This window comes from Colobus angolensis, unplaced genomic scaffold (genome assembly GCF_000951035.1).
Source record: "Colobus angolensis palliatus isolate OR3802 unplaced genomic scaffold, Cang.pa_1.0 Scaffold105, whole genome shotgun sequence".
In the NCBI taxonomy this organism is placed as follows: domain Eukaryota; kingdom Metazoa; phylum Chordata; class Mammalia; order Primates; family Cercopithecidae; genus Colobus; species Colobus angolensis.
The window spans coordinates 4,863,467-4,883,452 of NW_012111475.1; the positions used below are offsets into that span (position 1 = coordinate 4,863,467).

General features: G+C 41.3%; 1 protein-coding gene across 3 annotated transcripts in view; it reads left to right on the top strand.

Annotated features, from left to right (window-relative positions):
- The window catches only part of BTBD9 (BTB (POZ) domain containing 9), a 445,323-nt gene that overhangs the window by 330,681 nt on the left and 94,656 nt on the right, over positions 1-19,986 (top strand). For all 3 annotated transcript variants that reach the window (XM_011944428.1, XM_011944442.1, XM_011944434.1), the window contains one exon: positions 376-565. In XM_011944428.1, the coding sequence (XP_011799818.1) occupies positions 376-565 (190 nt within the window). The remainder of the gene's footprint in view (positions 1-375; positions 566-19,986) is intronic.

Here is a 19,986-nt window from a genome sequence, read left to right on the forward strand (position 1 = left end):
ATTCTCCTGCCTCAGCCTCCCAAGTAGCTGGGACTATAGGCACACACCACCACGCCTGGCTAATTTTTTTATTTTAGCAGAGATGGGTTTGCACTATGTTGGCTGGTCTCAAACTCTTGACCTCAAGTGATCTGCCCACCTCAGCCTCCCAAAGTGCTGGGATTACAGGTGCGAGCCACCATGCCCACTGGGCTTAACTTTTTTTTTTAAAGCTACTTGGCATGGAAAATGTATTAATATCTGAAGATAATCCAAATGGTCTAATTTTTCATCATTGATTTGAGATAGCAATTAATTAATTTTGTTCTGAGCACACTATCGAGATATTTTTGGCTTCTCTTATCCTGATGCCAAATCTTGTTTTTGGATTCACAGTTCCCATGGAGAATGTTGCAACAATTGCTGATTGTGCCAGCGTGATTGAAGGAGTCAGTCGGAGCCGAAATGCCTTGCTGAATGGGGACACTAAGAATTATGATTGGGATTCTGGCTACACATGTCACCAGCTAGGAAGTGGTGCGATTGTGGTTCAACTAGCACAGCCATACATGATTGGGTCAATACGGTAAGAAGATTCCTCCTCATTCATAAGTTTTAAAGTGGAAGATACACATATAGATCGTATTTTGGTAAAATGATAATCCTAATAACTTCAGTGAAGACATTCTACTGTTCTTTCTCTAAATATCAAGAAAGGAGTGGGAGCCGAAGGAAGGGACAACAACAAGATATAGGGTGCTTGTTTGGATTTTCCGCTGGGGCAGTACACTGAAGTTAGACTCATAGAAAAACTAGACAAGAGGCTTCTCCCTGGGTGACTTATGTCCTTCTCCAGTCTCAATTTGTATTGGTTAGAGACTTATAGGATAATGTCAAGATAGTTGTATAGAATGAAAAAATCATTTTCAACTTTAATGAATTACATATGAACCAAATAGATCTGAATTTGAGATCTGGTTCTGAACAATCTTAGTGATCTTTGTGCCTGGGCTTTTTGTTGTTCCTTTTTGTTTTAAGAAGGGAACTTTAACCTTGCCTGCTTTATAGGATTATATAATTTTTAAACGTGAGACTGGTGATATCCCTCAGAGGATATACAGTCATGCATTGCTTAATGGCAGAGACACATTGTAAGAAATGCACTGTCAGCCAATTTTGTCATTGTGGAAACATCATAGAGTGTCCTTACGCAAACCTAGATGGTATCTAGCCTACCACACATCTAGACTAGATGATATGTCCTGTTGCTCCTAGGCTACAAATCTGTACAGCATGTGACTGTACTGAAGACTGTGGGCAATTGTAACACAGTGGTAAGTATTTGTGTATCTGAACATGTCTAAACATAGAAAAGGTACAATAAAAATATAATATACAAGATAAAAAATGGTGGCTGGGCACGATGCCTCATGCCTGTAATCTCAGCACTTTGGGAGGCAGAGGTGGGCAGATCGCTTGAAAGCCCAGGAGTTTGAGACCAGCCTGGGCAACATTACAAGATCTCATCTCAATTAAAAAAAAAAAAAAGAAGATAAAAAATGGTACACCTGTGTAGGGCACTTACCATGAATGGAGCTTGCAGGACAAGAAGTTGCTCTGGGTGAGTCAGTTGGTGAGTGATGGATGAATGTGAGGGCCTAGGACATTACTGTAGACTTGAAAACATTGTACACTTAGGCTACTACGTGTGTGTGTGTGTGTGTGTGTGTGTGTACATATATATATTTTTTTAGATGACGTCACACTCTTGTCACCCAGGCTGGAGTGCAGTGGTGTGATCTTGGCTCACTGCAACCTCTGCCTCCCAGGTTCAAGCCATTCTCTTGCCTCAGCCTCCCAAGTAGCTGGGATTATAGGTGCCTGTCACCACAGCTGGCTAATTTTTGTATTTTTAGTAGAGACGGGGTTTCATCATGTTGGCCAGGCTGATCTCGAACTCCTGACCTCACGTGATCGGCCTGCCTCGGCCTCCCAAAGTGCTGGGATTACAGGCATGAGCCACGGCGCCCAGCCAACACTGAATTTTTTAACTAAAGTAGTAGTGCTACGACATTATGGTGTCACTAGGCGATAAGAATTTTTCAGCTCCATTATATCTTATGAGACAATCATAAATGCAGTTCGTCCTTGACTGAAACATCTCATGATGCAGTGCATGACTATACTTTTAGTTCAAGATTGCCATCTGGGTCTTAAGTAAGCTGCTTTTTCTTTTCTCTTCTTTTATTTTTTTAACATTCTAAGAAGATCTCCGAAGGGCTAATGAAAACATATAATGTTTATATATTTATGTATGTGTGTATGTGTATGTGTATGTGTATGTATGCGTATATGTATATGTATATCTTAGCCCTCCTGGAGTAAAGGTGTTGGCAAGACATGACTGCCTTTCCCCCATAATGTTCCACCACATTTGCTTTGTTGTTTCCTGTTCTCATTTTAAAGTCAGTATGTATAAAGAAAGAAATAGCACAACAAATAAGGTGCTAATATTCTAACAAGCAAAGGTTTATTGACGTTTAGGCTAATAGCCACAGAAGTTGATGCTGCTTGCTGGTTCCCCAGGGCACCCTAAGGAGTTGATGCTGGGTTTCTTGGAGAATTCAGACTGTGGATTCTTCATTTAAATTGTTGACCCTTTTTTATAAAGGGCCACATTACAGGCTGAGTAACATAGGCAACAAATCACAGATAGAGAAGACTCGAGTTTGTACCACAGGCCAGATCAGCTTACTTTGTGCTTAGGAAGGGAAAGAGACAAGCTACATGTACAAATAAACTTCCGTCGAATAGCAAATAACACCCCACCTTCCTTTCTCTCATCTGTATGCATTAACTAAAGTAGTCGTAAACCATCTATTTAATAAACTATTCTAGAATTTTTGTTAAAGATGATGTGAAACTTACCTCTGTATTTTCCATTACAATCTATCCCTTTTTACTTTAAAAATCTGGAAAACAGTTGTCTTTCTTTTGTCTTCTGACACTCCTGATAGCCTCCACAATTTCTTGAAGATTACCAGTCGTGTCTCTGAGATTACATCTGCAATTTCTTTCAGCAGGCTCGGGGTGTAACTCATCTGAGTCAGGAGACTTGAAATCATTTAAATTGACTAGATACTCTCTTTCACTTCACCTATTTGGGACTTCAATTTTCTCTTTATTATGTTTGTTCTGACATTTCTAATTTGAAGACCAGTCTCCTTGCCAATGAAGATTGAAGCAAACGGGAAGTTTAGTAACTCTGCCCACTCTCTTTTAATGTTCTCCATTTTCCATTTGCTTACCTGGTACCCCACACTTCCCTCTCCACCACCGCCACCATCTAACAGTGTTCTATGCACATCTCAAACCAAGATGTCTAAAATGGAATTCCATTATCCTTCCCTCCCTGGTCAAGTCACGTTATGTCAGGATTCCCCATCTCATTCAGTGGCACCATCCATTTGTCCCTTACTTGAGCCAAAAACTTGTGAATCTTTCTGATTTCCTTCCTCTCCTTCACCCTGCTCTCTCATCCAGTCAGACATAAAGTTCTGTCAGTATGGCCTAAACATCTCACAAATCCTTGCCCTCTTCTGTGTCCCACCACATCACCATAGTTGCACAATATTTGTTTCACTTTTCTACCCAATCTTCCAGACCTCCATTGGGCCCCCCACTTCCCCACCCACAGCCATCCCTCCCACACATCCTTCTCTCAGAGGATTCTTGGTTAATACTTGCCTTCAGGAGAAAGTTCAGACTAAGGCATTTTAAGAACTATCTGACTTACCTCTGTCTGTACAGCCTTGTGTCCTGTGTCTGCACCCCTTCCCGCCCTCCCCAACCCTGTGCTACTCTGGACTCTGTCACAGCCTATCCAGTGATTAAAAGCATTGCACATGGGTCCTGCCCTCTCTTACCTCTTACCTCCAGTTCTTTGATCGTGCCGACTTCATTGTTTGCATCTCTCACTACCTTCTCATTACCTCCTTTTTTCCCTGGCTCTTTTTTTTATTCCCCCTTTTGGGTTCCACTCCTTTGGGAATTCTTTTCTAACCATCCATTATCTCCCGAACTTATTGATAGATCCCTCTTCAGTAATCACATATATTTTGTATACAATTTCTTTTGGAGCATTTGTAATGTAAATGTTCACTTGCTGCCTCCTCCTAGCCATACCTGATACATAAAAGCCTGTGGCAACTCAGAATATGCTTCCCTTGAAAGATTCAGTGTACTGATGAGGTAGTCTATCAGGAAGTCTACCTTCCTACTGTAGGGGGTACAGTAGGAAATCTAGAATCTTAAATCTAGTGTGGACTGCATGAGGTTGTTATCAGGGTGACAACTCAGAGAGACAAACAGGCTCTTCATGTGGCAAGGCCACCTTGGCCTCTAGCTCTACCCAAAGAATCAGAGATGTTGAATCTGACTCCAGAAAAGGCTGTCACTGGGGTCTAAGGCAAGAGAGAATAGTGCCCATTTGGGTTTTTTTTTTTAATGTGGAATGAAAGTGGTTCTCCCAAACAATTTTTCTTTTCCTGACTCAGAGCGGGGATGATGAGCATGAACACACCAAAGGCAGAATTGTGTATCTCAGCACAGTATGAAGCCTCCAACTTCCTTAAGCCCGCTTTTTTTTTTTTTTCCAGTAAAAAAAAATCCATGTAATTGAAGCTCTGTATAACTGGCTGAGCCTTCAAAGAGACACGTCTCTGTGAAACTAATGTTATGTTGTCAGGAACTGCATTTGCCTCTTCTGTGACATTATTAAGAGGAAAAGGAGAGAGATTTATTAGCCACCAATGCTTGTGGACAATGCTGGATATCTTGGCAGGCTGCAGTTAGCGACAGTTGATGTGGCCAGATAGACATTTATTGACAGGAAACTAGATGAGTGGTACCCCTTCGTAGGGATGAGTAATCGACCAATGACAGGTTGATTAGTCAGTGACATTTGACCCACAGCTTATATTGCTTGTGATGACTGACTTGCTTTCCTAGACATTGTATCTGAAGAAACCCAGTGATTCTGAATCAACCCCAGAGGGAGAGTATTACAGAGCCCAGTGACTTAACTGTTTCCCTATCTAGGAGGGAGGAGATCTGGAAATCCTGGAAACCCTCTCTTACCCTGGCTGAGGTGGGGCACAATCAATGATATATTGGTTTTAAATATTCAGGTTCCTTTATATTTGGTGACTACAAAGGCAACGATCTCAAACATGATGGTGGGATCATGGCTCATTGCAGCCTTGACCTCCTGTACTCAAGCAGTCCTCCCACTTCAGCCTCTTGAGCAGCTGGAACCACAGGCATGCACCTCCACACCTGACTGGTTTATAAATTTTTTTTGTAGAGACAAGGTCTTGCTTTGTTGCCTAGGCTGGTCTCGAATTCATGGGCTCAAGTGATCCTACTGACTTAGCCTCCCAAAGTGCTGGGATTACAGGCGTGAGCCCCTGCACCTGACCAAACATGAATTATCTTGGTCACTGCATTTGCTATTGCTAAGTGAAGGACGTAATTGCTTTGTGAATAAGGATTTCTTTTGTTTGGCTGTTTTCATCCCCAGGAGCCATTTCTTCCTTTTCTGAGAGTTTACCCTGTAGTTGGGTAGGCAAGTAGAGCCTTCTTTCTTGACAGAAAATGTTTGGACCTAACTAAGCATGGTCAGTGGCTGTCTAATCCTTTTAGTGAGTCAGATACCAATACCCTGTGGTATACTAGAGAGGGTGGACTCCACACATGATCTCTGACCCTCTCGCTATACCAGCATTTTCGTTGATTCATTCAACAAAAATTACTAAGCCTCTTACTATGTGCTAGGCACTATCGTAGGCACTGGGGATACAGCACTGAATAAACAAAATAAACATTGGTGCCCCCATGGAACTGACATTCTAGTGGGGTTGAGGGGAGATAATAAACAAATGCTATTTGTAAGATGGCTGATATTTAGAAGTGCCGTGGGGAAATCTGGAGGAAAAACCAGGTTGGAGATGCAGTCCAGTTTTAGATTAGGTGGTCAGGAAGGCCTCACTGAGAAGGGTGAAGTGTGAGCAGATCTCAAAGGATGGGAGAGTAAGCCCTCTGGGGATGAGCATCACAAGCAGTGCCAAGCCCTGGAGTGGAGCTTGCCTGACAGGCCACAGGAGCAGCTAGGAGGCCAGTGTGGCTGGAGCAGGAGGGAGGGAAGAGTACGGCCAGCCGGGTGATAGCTTTGAGAGGTGACAGCCTGAGATGTTTCCATCCCACCACCCCCGTTTCAGTGTTTCTTCAGCGCCATCAGAGCAGAGGAGGGGCAGGGATGGGGAGGCCCTCATAAAGCCACTTTCTCTGCTCCTGACCTTCCTTGACCCAGTCTGCTCCTAGAAAAGCAGCAGCAGGAGGTGCCCTAACTTTTATCATTTTACAGGAAGCTCTCTCATCTCTTGAATTTCTTTCTCATTCGCAACGTAGCACAACTGGGAAATAAAGGGGTTTGTCCTTGGTGTTGCTAGGTTTACAAGCACAGCAAAAGTTACTCATTTTATTTCCAAGAAAAGAGAGAGAAATTACCTGAAATGTGCCTTAAAAGTGGATAATTGAGTAGTAATTATATCCTTTTCATGCCATTTTAAAAACATTAAAATTTAAATAACAGGAAATCTTCAGAGGCTTGACCACATAAAAAGACCAGAGTCGAGTCATAATAACTAACCAAATCCACCTAATGTCTTAGTTTATAGTTCCTCTGTCGCCTTAGTTTAGGACTTACTATCTTTCTACTTGCTAATTGTGATATCCTTTTTAGTGTTTTCAGACTACTATGAGAACTCAAATATGCTATGCATTAAGTATACCTATCATCCAGTCTTTTCCAGCTAATGACAGCACTTTGTTGAAACCCAAATTTATATAATTATAAGACAGTCAATTAAATTAACAATTTTTACATTGACTTGAATGATGTTTTTGCAATTGATATGTGCAATAGTGTAAGTGAAATACTCAAAATCTTTTAAATAACAAACCTAATAATAAGTACGTAGGCTGTCAAAAGATAAGACTGTGTAGATAGATGCAGCTAAATAAACCCATTGTCTCTCTGGGTATTATGAGTATTAAGAAGTCAATGACACAAAAATATTTTGAGTTCTTCAATTTGAAAATGTTATATAAATGCAGTATGTTAGGACAAAAGATGTCTATCCCAAAGTAGGTTCTTGATGGGTATTCATAATCTCTTCAGTCTGTGGGGTGACGCTCTTTTTGTTTTGCAGAAGGAAAAAACAATTCTACCACTTTAAAAAGTTAATCTGGCACATAATGTCTGAACCACAAATCAGTTTATGCCTTGTAGTTATTAAGTAGATAAAAAGAAGTAATAGCGAACTGATCCTAAAAAAAAAAAATAGGAATTACATATGCCACTGTGGTCCTTATTCATCTGGTATATTTTTCTTTCTCTGTGAACTGTCAAGCCCATGCCGAGTTCAATTGTCCTTTCACTATTGTGTGGCTACAACCAACTCTAGATTATCTATTCAGTTTGTAAATTACCGTGACCTCCTTTAGACTGCTATTTTTTCTTCTTCCTGCTGCTTACCACCCTGCCTAACTGTTGCTCATCCACTTCCCTCCAGAAGGATAAGCACAGAAAAGAAAAAGGAGAGGAACTGCAAAAAATGCCATTTTTTTCCTACTTAATAGCCAAATGAAGGCTTAGTCGATAAGGGTGGGTAGAGGAATTGGGGCTAGTGACTCAAATAATGTTTTGTAATTATTTGAGTATTTTCTACATCTGTGCTGCCCTCAATCTCTAGTAGGACCACGGATAATCTCATGTTGAAGATAGTGATTTTTTTAATATTGTGATGGGCTTGAGTCTTTGCAGCAGTTTCCAAATGCGTAGTATGGTTCTCTGTGCTGTGAGTACTCAATAAACACTCATTGACTAAACTGACAACATAGATGCTAGTGCAACTAAAGGGAGTTCTATCTATCAACTAAATTGGACATCATATTTGCTCAGTGTGTCTCATCTAAGTGTATGTGAGGAAACTGCTAAAGATCTGGCATCTCCAGCAAATGACTGAGATTGAGCTCTGGAGTTAGGCTCTGACATTAGCACAGGCGATGACATTAGCACAGGTAAGAATGCTTGCCTCACTTGTTCCATGCCGCTTCCATTTCATTCTGTCTGAGTACTGACTGCACAGGCAAGCAGTACATCTATTTACATTAAGACAGCCTTCTTTGCAACCTAGAGAGCTAGAAATTTCCTTTTTATAGTCTGAAGAATACAGCAAACATCTAAATATATGACTCTTCTGGCTTGGATTAAGATTGCCTATCATTCTAGTCAAAATTGGAAAGATATTTTACAAAATTTGCTTCATATCAGTCATGCTGAATATCGTCTGTCACAGCCCTGAACCAAGGAATTCTTCCTTGTCTCGCTGATCCATGATTTATTACTAAGTGTTGTTTCTCTCTGAGCCTATCTGCATCACACTAAAGTCTTCTTTTATCACCCTCAGACCTCAGAGCGCTGGTTCCCAGAAAAATCATAGAGCAAATAATTTTATCTATGGTTCCCAGTAGGTGCTGAAGTCTGAATTGTGTGAAAGCTTAGAGGGCCAGAAATCCTGGATCCTGGAAACAGACAGCAGGATAGTTTGGGGGCATGGTAAATATGCCTCAACCAGTTTCATCCTAGAGGTATTTCAAGACCAGAAAGTATTGCTATGGCAACTAAGTTGTGTGGTAAAAATACAGGAGGGGCACTAGAATTCAGATGTTCTTTGGAAAAGCAGGAAAAGTTAAATGCCAAAAAAAATATATATATATATATGTTTGTGTGTTCATGTGTGTGATTTACCTCACATGTCAACCATTTACTTCTGTTGAGTGATTGGAGAACTTGGCAAGTAGTCATCATAAGATATAGCTGGATATGTGGAAAGAATCCTTTTAGCTTTCCAAGATTTTAACCCGTCTAGAAGACGTTTTTACAGAGGATTTTGGCCCCATCTGACCCATTATTTCATGCACATGTGTGTTTAATAATTATCTAGAATTGTTAAGAACTCTTTAAAACAAATACTTCACCAGTAGTGATTTCAGCAATCATTTTAAAAACCAGAATTATTCACCTTGGAAAACGAAATGAGTAGAAAGCATCAGCCTCCTCCTTCTGTGGCAGATGTTTTACATGCTGCTGCCCCAGCATAGGCCACACGGGGTCACAGAAATGCAGCTATTCTCATGAGGGCTAACAGAAGCGTAGGACTTTCAGCAAACTGAAATTTCTACACATTTAATACATCAAGTTGCTTTAATATAGCTTTTGAGTATTAAATGAATAAAGCTATTCTGAAAAAACTGATGAAGGGTCACAGTCATTTAAGGTTAATTCTTGAATTAATTCAAAGCAGTAATCTACCTTTGAAAGTCTTCATATTCTTTCCCCAAGTACGCTTACATCAGAGACTCTTTTCCCAGGAGCCCAATTTTGTCACTTTGTTCAGATACATTTGGTACATCTTGATAGCACCTAATGTCAGCGTATCTCTCTTTTTAAAAAGCTTAGCCCTTTGTACATTGGTAACCACAGAGGCACTTGACCAACACATACTTGTATATCTACTTAAGAACAAGCAGAAGCACTGAGACCAAGAAAAACTCTTCCACCTCCTCTTCTTGCCTCTCCTCTCTGTCCACCTCCATTTCTGCATTCTTCTTCTAGGAAAGATGATTATGATGACAAGCTGGTTGGTGCCCGTCAAGGACTCCTTTCAGCAACTTTCCTGGACACTCAGGGTCTTAGCTCTAGCTGAGGAATCATTATTTGCCTGCTGCATTGCCTCTTTCAGCAATGTATCAGATTCAGTATAAGGGGGATTGGTTACATAGATAAATGCAGAGTATGCTTTTACTTCTCCCTGGATTTACTTTCCTTGCTGCCCTTAAGACTTAATGGTCAGGATCTTCTTACTTCCTTTTACCTTACTATGCCTGAAACCATATCCCTCAATGGTTTTGATATTACCTGCCTTGCCACATTATTCTTTTACTGTAACCAAACACCAGCCAAGAGTCTTTAGACCTTCTGTACAGTTTAATGTTTAGGAATGGCTAATGGTTATTTTAGTTGCCATGTCTTACAGTGGTTCTGGAGCTTTAGCTGCTCTCACTGTCTTCATTTACAAGATGAAGACATTAAAGCATAGTTTGAGTTTCATCCCTTTCTCTCCATCAGGAGTAGGACAGCACAACCCGTGGTAAAACTCCAGCTCCAAAGATTCTAATTTGTTTCATGATCCTGCAGAACCTCCTATAGCCTTAAAAAGAAAGTGAGAGGAGCCATCACATCTTATGGTTCAATCCACCCTTGTTTTCTGTGGTCATAAGTTATAGAAATTGCCATTTTATGTTGCAACTAAGATTCTACATTTGTTTTACTAGCAGTCATTTGCTCCAAAGGAGCTTGCATTTGGCCGCAAATAACAAATGATCTCATTGAGGAAGACATTTTTTTTTTCAGTTTTATTTTTTGTTTTGTTTGTTTTTGTGTCACATAACAGAAAGTCCACAGGGGCATGTCTGCCCGTATTGGTTCTGCAATTCAGTGATCTCTACAATTTTCTTGGTCTTTTCCACGTGTATTTTGCCCCAGAGAAACAAGATAGGGATGACGGTTTTAGCTACCATGTCTGTATTTAGGCAGGAAAAAGAAGGACGAAAGGACACAAGGATAAAAGCCTACTAGCCAAGTTTGTTCCTTTTTTGTTAGGAAAATCCAAAGCTTTATTTGAAGCTCTACCCAGCCAACTTTCACTTAGAATTATTAGGTAGAACTATGTTATACAGTCAGCCCTAGCAAGGTTGGCTAAGAAACTGAGGGTCATGGTAAGGGGATTGGCTTATCTCGCCAACAGCTCTGCCACAGAACACTGCCTTCCGCTTGACATTTCACATGTGCTTTGGAATTTTAACACATCTCCATATTTCATGTGTTCTGTTTATTTTTTAAAACTACTTTATTGAAATATAATTCACATGCCATATAATTCACCCATTTAAAGTATATAATTCAGTGGGGGCTTTTTCCCATTTCGTTTTAAAAGCTTCCCTTAGAGTCCACAGCATCTGGATGTATCTAAAACAGTACTATAATAATAATATTTTCTGTTATTCTCAGCTTCAGAAATGTTCTATAGCTGGCCAGACGTAGTGGCTGATGCCTGTAATCCCAGCACTTTGGAAGGCCAAGGTGGGCAGATTGCCAAGACCAGCCTGGCCAACATCGTGAAACCATGTCTGTACTAAAAATAGAAAAATTAGCCAGGCGCGGTGGTGGGTGCCTGTAATCCCAGCTACTCAGGAGGCTGAGGCAAGACAATCACTTGAGCACAGGAGGCAGAGGTTGCAGTAAGCCGAGATCGCACCACTGCACTCTAGCCTGGGTGGCAGAGTGAGACTCCATCTCAAAAAAATAAAAAAATAAAAAACAAAAAGTTCTGTAAATAAAAGCCTATGTCTGCTTATTGCACAATTCTGACCCAGAATGAGAGGCTTCATTGATTATATATGTTTGGTTTCATATTCATGACAGTTACTTCTTGGAAAAACTTCAGGTTTCTGTTGCAAACACTTAATATACTGACTTTCTGTAACTGGTCTCCTGTGCTTTGCCAGCATAGTGATAATTCATGCCGCGATGAAATTTGGGAGGCAGGGCAAGATCACCAGTACCTCCTGATTGATCAAAATCAGAAGAAATTTTATTTGGTTTCATTTTACTTTAGTAAAATATAGTTCATCATATCCAAACTCTTATCTAAATTGTCAGTTTACATGGAGTCTGTTAACCAGATGTGTTTGGTCAACCAAAGCAGAGTTGACTATTCTTATTTACATACAAAATTCCAATATCAGAAATTTCACTGCATATCTATATTATTTTGTAGTGACAGATTAATTATATCAAAAGTCCTGCTAGAAATGGTGTTTTCAGTCTTTAAGATCTGGAGTTGTAAAAGTCAAGTCTGTTTGTCTTGGAATGAAGTGATAGATTTTTTTTAAAAAAAAGACCTCTTACTTTCAAAGAAGATACAGGCAATGACTGTCATAGTACCTCCAGTCTAACTTCTTGGTTAATGTGGTTGGTTTTTTGGTAGGATTATAATGAGTATTTCTGACTTTGGGGACATTTGAAACAAGAAGTACAGTCCATGGGAGGGTAATTATAGCAATACGACAATTTTAAATCTTGGGAGAAGAAGTACAAATACACTCTGCTTTTCCTTCTACCATTTCTTCATGCCTTCCCCTATATCCATCTTCACTCCTTCCTAAAATTGTGGTCAAGAAGATGATCAGATTAGTTTGTTTGCAGCACTCAGAGTAGGCTCAGAATAGTTCAGTGGAATCACTTGTGTCTTTGGTCTCCCACTGGGCGCTAAGAGGCATGAGCTAGGATCACTACAACCTAGAAGGAGGCCCTGCCTTCCCGCTTTGTCCTTCCCTCTCCTCCATCTCTCCTGACTCTTCTCCTTATTCTCTTCTTTACAACAAAGTGGTAAGCAGATCCATCCTTTTCTCTCCTTGGATACCCTTAGTTTCTCTTTCCTAGGGCAGTAAGGGTAAGAATCTTTAATGAAACCAATTTCTAACTCAGCTCAGCGGCAGCTCAGTGCTAGGCAGTGCGGGGGCAATGGTCTCCTTATATTTACTCTGATTCTCTGGCATGGCCGTCCCCTTTTATCTGTGCTTTTGCTTTCTGTGGTTTTAGTTACCTGCAGTCAACTGTGGTATACAGTATTATATGGAAAATTCCAGAAGTAAACAATTGAAAAGTTTTAAATTGCATGTCATTATCTTTACTTTTGAATTGCATGACTTGTGATGAGATTTCACACTGATCTGCTCCATCCTGACTGGAATGTGAAGCATCCCCTTTTCTGACATGTGCAGCTGGACAGTAGTACAGCATATCCAGCCAGGAGTCACTTAGTAGCCATCTCAGTTATCAGATTCAAAAAACATAATATACAGTATGTAGGGTTGTATACTATCTGTGGATTCAGCCATCCACTGGGGGTCTTGGAATGTACCCCACATGGATAAAAGGACATTACTGTACTACAAAGTGTACTGGGTTGATTCTTCCTTACATTATAGTGGTAAGAACCAAGAATAAGCTTTGGATGTTGACAAAGGGACAGAGAAGACCTCCTGACTTGCTTTGGTTTGAAGCTGTTCAGGCATAAGCAACTTGGGAACAGGGAGTGCTCCATGTCCTATACCCTTTGCATTAGGGTTTTGGGCCAAAAATTGTACAAGTACCAACAATAAAGTATCCCTTTGCTTCTCATTTGCTGGAACTTTCCTTGGCATATACTTACCTTAAGAACCTTGTGAGGAAGGGTTGGTTGGAATCTAGAACAATAGCTCTAATTCCATTAGACAATTATATGCCATTTAATTGTCCTCTGATGTCCAATACAAACCTCTTGTCATTTCTTTTCCTGATATCTGACCTATCTGTATTCCTCTCCTCTCTGAGGTTAAGAGATAATAAAGGACATGTAATCAAGTACTGTTTTTATTAGAAAGTTCATAGTAACCCTGTTAGAAATAGATAACCATCATCTATAAAGAATTGTTTGAGAATTGGTGGTAACCAGATAAATACTATCTTGTTGATAACAGTCCTACTAGTAAAATAGGAAAATGGCTTTGTCACGATCTTGTTCACTGTAGTGAGATTTTAGCTGTATACATTAGACTCAGAGACAAGCAGAAAATTCATGGAGATTAGTTGCATCTGTTTGGGAAGAACGTGTTAAACAGAGTCATCCATTTAAAATTGGTTTCATTAAACAGTCTAAATGAGTAGTTCTGTTAAAATGCCAAGTACTATAAGGTTTTTATTGTTCTGTGGTCAGAGACTGCCCTGGCCAGCTATCTTGTAAAATGCTTTTTATAATCACAATAGACAGAGCTGGCAACAGGATAGATCTGTACAAATCCATTTTCTCCTGGTGACCAACAAACAACTCAGCACTGTGTACCTAATTGGTGTGTTTTAGTCTATAGTGTCATCTTCCTCTATAACTGATGTATTATTATTTTACTACTGTCATATTAACTGCCTTACCAATGACTATAAAACTTTATTTTTTTGACATATTGTTTATTGACTTTAAATGTCTCTGTAATTTCTTTACCCTACCCTACTGCTTCCATCCCCTTTAGTGTAGGGATCTAGAGGGTAGTGGTCAATGACTATCTTATCAGTTTGAGAATGTAGCTCGTGGGTACTTTATCAGTTCAGGGAGTAAGGAGGGTTTGGGAATGGGAATGGTTTTCATTTTTAATTGGAGCTGCTGCTGCTGCTGCTCCCCCACCCCCCAACATTTTCTTTGTAGTTCTTTTAGGAGAAATACCAGAAATTTAGGGTGAAAGGCAAGCTAAGAATTACCACTGCAGTTGTCACAGTAACAAAAATGAGATTGTGACTACAGCACAATCTAAAAGTTCCATGTAGAATTCACTGCATTAAAATCTATTGAAACAACAGAAGAAAAAGACTTTAGGCATTTCTAGGCTAAGCTCAGCCTTAAACTGCGTCTTTATTTCTTACCTTGGTGCCATAACTCTTTACTGCTCAAATAGAACAGCTTTAGTTTTCTGTCTGTGCCTGGGGTTGGTAAAGTTTTTCCATAAAGGGATAAGTAGTAGTTATTTTAGGTTTTGCAGGCCATATAGTCTCTGTGGTGCAACTATTCAACCCTGCTGAGGGGCATGGCTGTGTTCCAGTAAAACTTTATTTACAATAATAGGCATCCATAGGCCGTGACTTACCAATGCCTAATCCATTCAGCTCCTTTCCTCTCTAAACATTTCTGGCCCATACAGGTAAAAGTGAAGAGTTAGGGAAGTTCATTTGCCCCTCATGGTTTCAAAAGAATGTGAAGAATAATAATAAGCCTGTTATTGAAAGGTAGGAATATTAGAAATCAGCATTTAGTTTGGGGACAAGATATAATACCATGACCACTGGGTTTTTCCTACTGTGTTTTGTTATTGAATGAGCCTTGTGGGCTGCCACAAGGAGGGGCCAATAGGAAGTCCTGGCAGATGAGGCTTCAGTCCCCAACTCTGACCTCAGAAGAGCACTTCTACTTTTATCTGTTTTAGATATGGAGATTCTGCCAAGATGTTGTTTGTAAAAGAGATTCTGCTGCTAAAGAATATTTTTTAAAATATTGGTTTATATTTCTTTTTTTTTTTTTTTTTTTTTTTTTGAGACGGAGTCTCGCTCTGTCGCCTAGGCTGGAGTGCAGTGGCCGGATCTCAGCTCACTGCAAGCTCCGCCTCCCGGGTTTACGCCATTCTCCTGCCTCAGCCTCCCGAGTAGCTGGGACTACAGGCGCCCACCACCTCACCCGGCTAGGTTTTTGTATATTAAGTTGTATAATGCCTCTTTATAATGGATACTTCATAAAACTGCCAAAGATTTATCATATATCACTTTGTAATTAAAAGGGAAAAATAGAGTTGAAAAAGGAATCACAAATCACGTACATTAACATCCATCTCCCTCCTTTCCCCTCTCCCCCTGCCACCCACTTCCCAGATTGTAAATCTGATAGGATACAGCTGTGGAGCAAGACAGAGGCAGAGTTGGGACTCCTGCCTCCTCTCTGATGCCACTGCCATTCATTACACATTCCAAGGAATTGTGGACAGGCGCCTTGTCCATCAGAGGCTCAAGGAGAGTCCTTGGAACCCTTTGTGGTCCTAACAGGCTAAGGAAATAACTAGTAACTTCACTGGTTTCCTCTTATCTGCTCATGCTACCTCTTCCCTTTGGCTGCTAGGAGCCTCCAAGCTCCTCAGTTCCCCCCAGGCTACTCCTGTGTATCCTTTGCACACAGTTCCAGCACCAGCTTCTTGGAGGTTACCTCAGGGATATTTCCCAGCCCCTGATACCCAAACAGTCTCATGTGTGACTCAGATAGGCTGGGGTCCTCTTCTACTCCACTGCAGAAATATCAATGGTGGCTCTTGGGGATCCAGTGCCAGAGTGGGAGGATCCTGAGAAATCTGAGATCTCACCCACCTTTGGCATGATTTCTTTCCTGGCTTGTGAAAATTCCTGATCTTTTTTGTCTATACCTTCCTGAATGGGAGTCAGGACAGTGATACAGAGAGGTAGTGGGGAGCAGGGGGTGCTTGCATGAGCATTGGATGCCTGCATGGCACGAGGACCATGTTCTCAGGATGCTGATGTAGGTCCTATCAGCCAAAATTAGAAGAAAGGTAAAAGGGGTCCAGAAATAGGATTATAAGGCATAAATGTTTGTTCTTGATGAGGAAGAGTGAGCCGGCTGAACAAAAGAAACAGTTGAATTTGCAGAGTGCCATATTCTAATGAAGCCTCATGCTGTGCTTGAGTCAGTGTCGCAAGGTCTAGCTGCAGCAGGGCCTTAGCTAGATAGGAGTGATTTATTCGTCTCTGCTTCCATCACTCAGATTTCCTTCTCTCAGTCATCCAGTGTCTATCATCGGAAAGCCTGGTTTCTGTAGAGGAGTTTACCCTGGTAGCTTGCCTGGAATACATTTTGAAGGATTAGTGTACATGGCACGGAGACTGGCCTCTGTGCCCAGTACACTCTGGTGAATATTCATGTCGGCACCTGGGAGGGTTATTTCTAGAAAGGCAATTCTTGCAGAATACATTCCAAAGAGGGAATGCTTTTCCTGTCTGATGTTCCCTCAACCAAACAAATGTGGAAGAGGGGAAGCTACTCTGCAGTTCTGGGGAGCATTCATGAGATAGAAACAACATCCTTACATCTTCTGCAACAGTGGGGAGACCTGCAGACCCTCCCTTTGCAGAGCCTTTGCCTGGGCCTCCTGTTCAGTATAGGTGATCGCAGGGGAAAGAAAAAAAAAAAAAGCAACTGCCCATTTAGCCTTTGGTCCTAAAACCCACACCAGTTTGGTTTAATTACAGCTGTTCAGCAGTTAGGAAAGCTAGCGTTATTAATGTTCAGCTGAAAACGTTTCAATTAAAACTTGTGATCCCAGCTTTGAAGACCTGGATCAAGAAAACTATACTGAGTGGCCAGTGATCAAAAGAATTGCACTGAAAAACTTAATGAGCCATTTTTTCCTCTAGCTGTTACAAAAAAAATACATAAAATATTGCTTTATTTTTCTGGCTTCTCACCATTCTTCAAAAGATTTATCACACAGTTACATATTAAATTGATTAATTATCTTTTGTTTATAAGAATTTATAGTTGGTAGTTAGGATTTTCACCTTTATATACTGGTGGAGATGTTGCTATTATTTTTCTCATTAATGTTGTCTTTTTTAATGGTAAGTCATGTACCACGTAGAGAATTATGATTTATCACACACCTCAGCTTTCAAACAGAATAACGTACTTATTCTAAGTGTTTAAATTGTATAGCACTTGCAACTTATTATAGTTTTCTTTTGTGTTTTAGAGGGTAGTTGTTTTCATGTGAGAGCCTTCACAAACTATTTCATGAAAGAAGTCCATTAGAGAAGGGACTAACAGGGAGGGAATTCCAGAACAAGGAGATAGAAAGACAGACAGCATTTCATTGTCCATGACCCAGCGGAATAAACAGATTTGGGAATGCCGTGAGAGGAGGGCAGTAGTAACTTCACCGAGCGAGAACCTGAGGGAGAAATGAGTCGCAGCTCACACTGGTGGTGAGGCTGAAGGAGGTCTGAATTGGATAGGCAAGTGTTTTAAAATCATTTCTAGCAAGAGCTCAAGACTTTGTAGATTGTGCTCTGTGGGGAAAAGAAGATGATTTAAAGCTGGAGCAAAGGTTGAAACCCAGATCTGATTTGGGTGAAAAGGTCAGTCTGATAAGAAAGGGAAAGAGGTGTGGGAAAATAGTACTGGTTGTGTTAAGGGAGACCAGAGAAGAGATTTGGTAAGAACAAAAATGGAGAGATTACATGATTGAATAGGAAGAGTTTTGCCGGTCGTTCATCCCTGCTGGAACATCCTCCTGACTGTAATGTTCAGAGTTGAGCCTTCCCACCTGTTTGCCCTTCCTTTCTTTCCCTTTGTCACCAGGTCAAGAGAATACAAAGATCTGCATGTAGCTAAATTATGAGTTCTCCCATAGACACAGATTCTTGTGAAAACTTGACCCAAGGGAGCCGGGCGTGGTTGCTCACGCCTGTAATCCCAGCACTTTGGGAGGCCGAGGCGGGCGGATCAGGAAGTCAGGAGATCGAGACCATCCTGGCTAACACAGTGAAACCCCGTCTCTACTAAAAAAAAAAATACAAAAAAGCAGCCGGGCGAGGTGGTGGGCGCCTGTAGTCCCAGCTACTCGGGAGGCTGAGGCAGGAGAATGGCGTGAACTCGGGAGGCGGAGCTTGCAGTGAGCCGAGATTGCGCTGCTGCAACCCAGCCTGGGCGACAGAGTGAGACTCTGTCTCAAAATAGAATAAAATAAAATAAAATAAGAAGAAAGAAAAAGAAAACTCGACCCAAAGGAATAGGAAGGAGCCATGGCACTTATTAAATTTCCCTTTGGCGCTGCTGCTTTGGTGCGTTGTAGGCCATGCATGCGGGCACATATTAGCATGTGGTCAGAGGATGGGCAGGAGAATAAGCTCAGTGGATGAAATAGCAGTCAGAATGGATATTTTTCATAAACTTTCACTGATGTGAGACTCTCCAAAATGGTGTTGGGACTAGGGGTGAAGTACTGGCTGGGGGAGGTTATTTTTGCATTGAAACATAATTCAGTCTATAGAACACTGAAGATACTGTACAGGAATAAGTGACCTGAGTTTTTTGAGGAGTGATATATCTATAGTTGATATATCAACTCTGCCTCTCCTCTTTCCATCATAAGTCGCCTCTTCTGCTCCCCATTTCTCCTTCGGGTTTCTTTTTTTTTTTTTTTTCTGAGACAGAGTCTGGGTCTGTCGCTTTTTTTTTTTTTTTTTTTCTGAGACAGAGTCTGGGTCTGTCGCCCAGGCTGAAGTGCAGTGGCGCGATCTGGGCTCACTGCAAGCTCCGCTTCCCGGGTTCACGCCATTCTCCTGCCTCAGCCTCCCGAGTAGCTGGGACTACAGGCGCCGGACACCTCGCCCGGCTAATTTTTTGTATTTTTAGTAGAGACGAGGTTTCACCGTATTAGGCAGCATGGTTTCAATCTCCTGACCTCATGATCCTCCCGCCTCGGCCTCCCAAAGTGCTGGGATTACAGGCGTTAGCCAATGCGCCCAGCCCCTCTCCTTCGGTTTAACTCAGTAGAGCTTATGATGTGGAAGGCATTGTGTTGGGAAATACCAAGGTCAATAGCCATGCCTGGTCCCTGCGCTGTAGAAGCATGGTCCAGTGGGCTCTCCTGAATGGACTTGGTTTGAAAAGCTGAAGGGAGGGGCCACCGGATGGTGTCATGCAGGGAACCTGGAGCCAGGGTGATTCTACTCCCCTACCTGTTGAATGAAGGCCCACAATGGGGCCATTTTGTTTCACAGGAGTCATAAATGTTAAGTAAAAATCCAAGAATTCTTAACACTCAGCTGTAGATTAGTACATTTTGAGCTCTTTTAATATGTCTGTCTGTTCTTATCGCCCTCCTAATCATTTCATAGAATTGAGGACAGAGAACAGAAAAGCTCACACAAATGCATATTGCCTTCAGCTATTAACAGAAGAAACTGATTCTGGCCTTTTAAATTCACAACAGCCCGTAATAGCCTTCCTAGCAAATGAAGCTAAAAGCCAGCTGGACCTGATGCCTGGGAGCTAAGCCCTATGGTCTGGGCAGGACCTTGGCGTTTCTGCCTCTTACACATCCTTTTCTGATCCTGCGGGTGAGCCAAATCAGGCTGATCTCACTGATTGTATATACTCATCATGAGGAGGAAGTTGCTAGGATCAAGGCAGATAGCCTTGCTGGAGAGGGGAATTGGTGATGCCAAATTTAAAC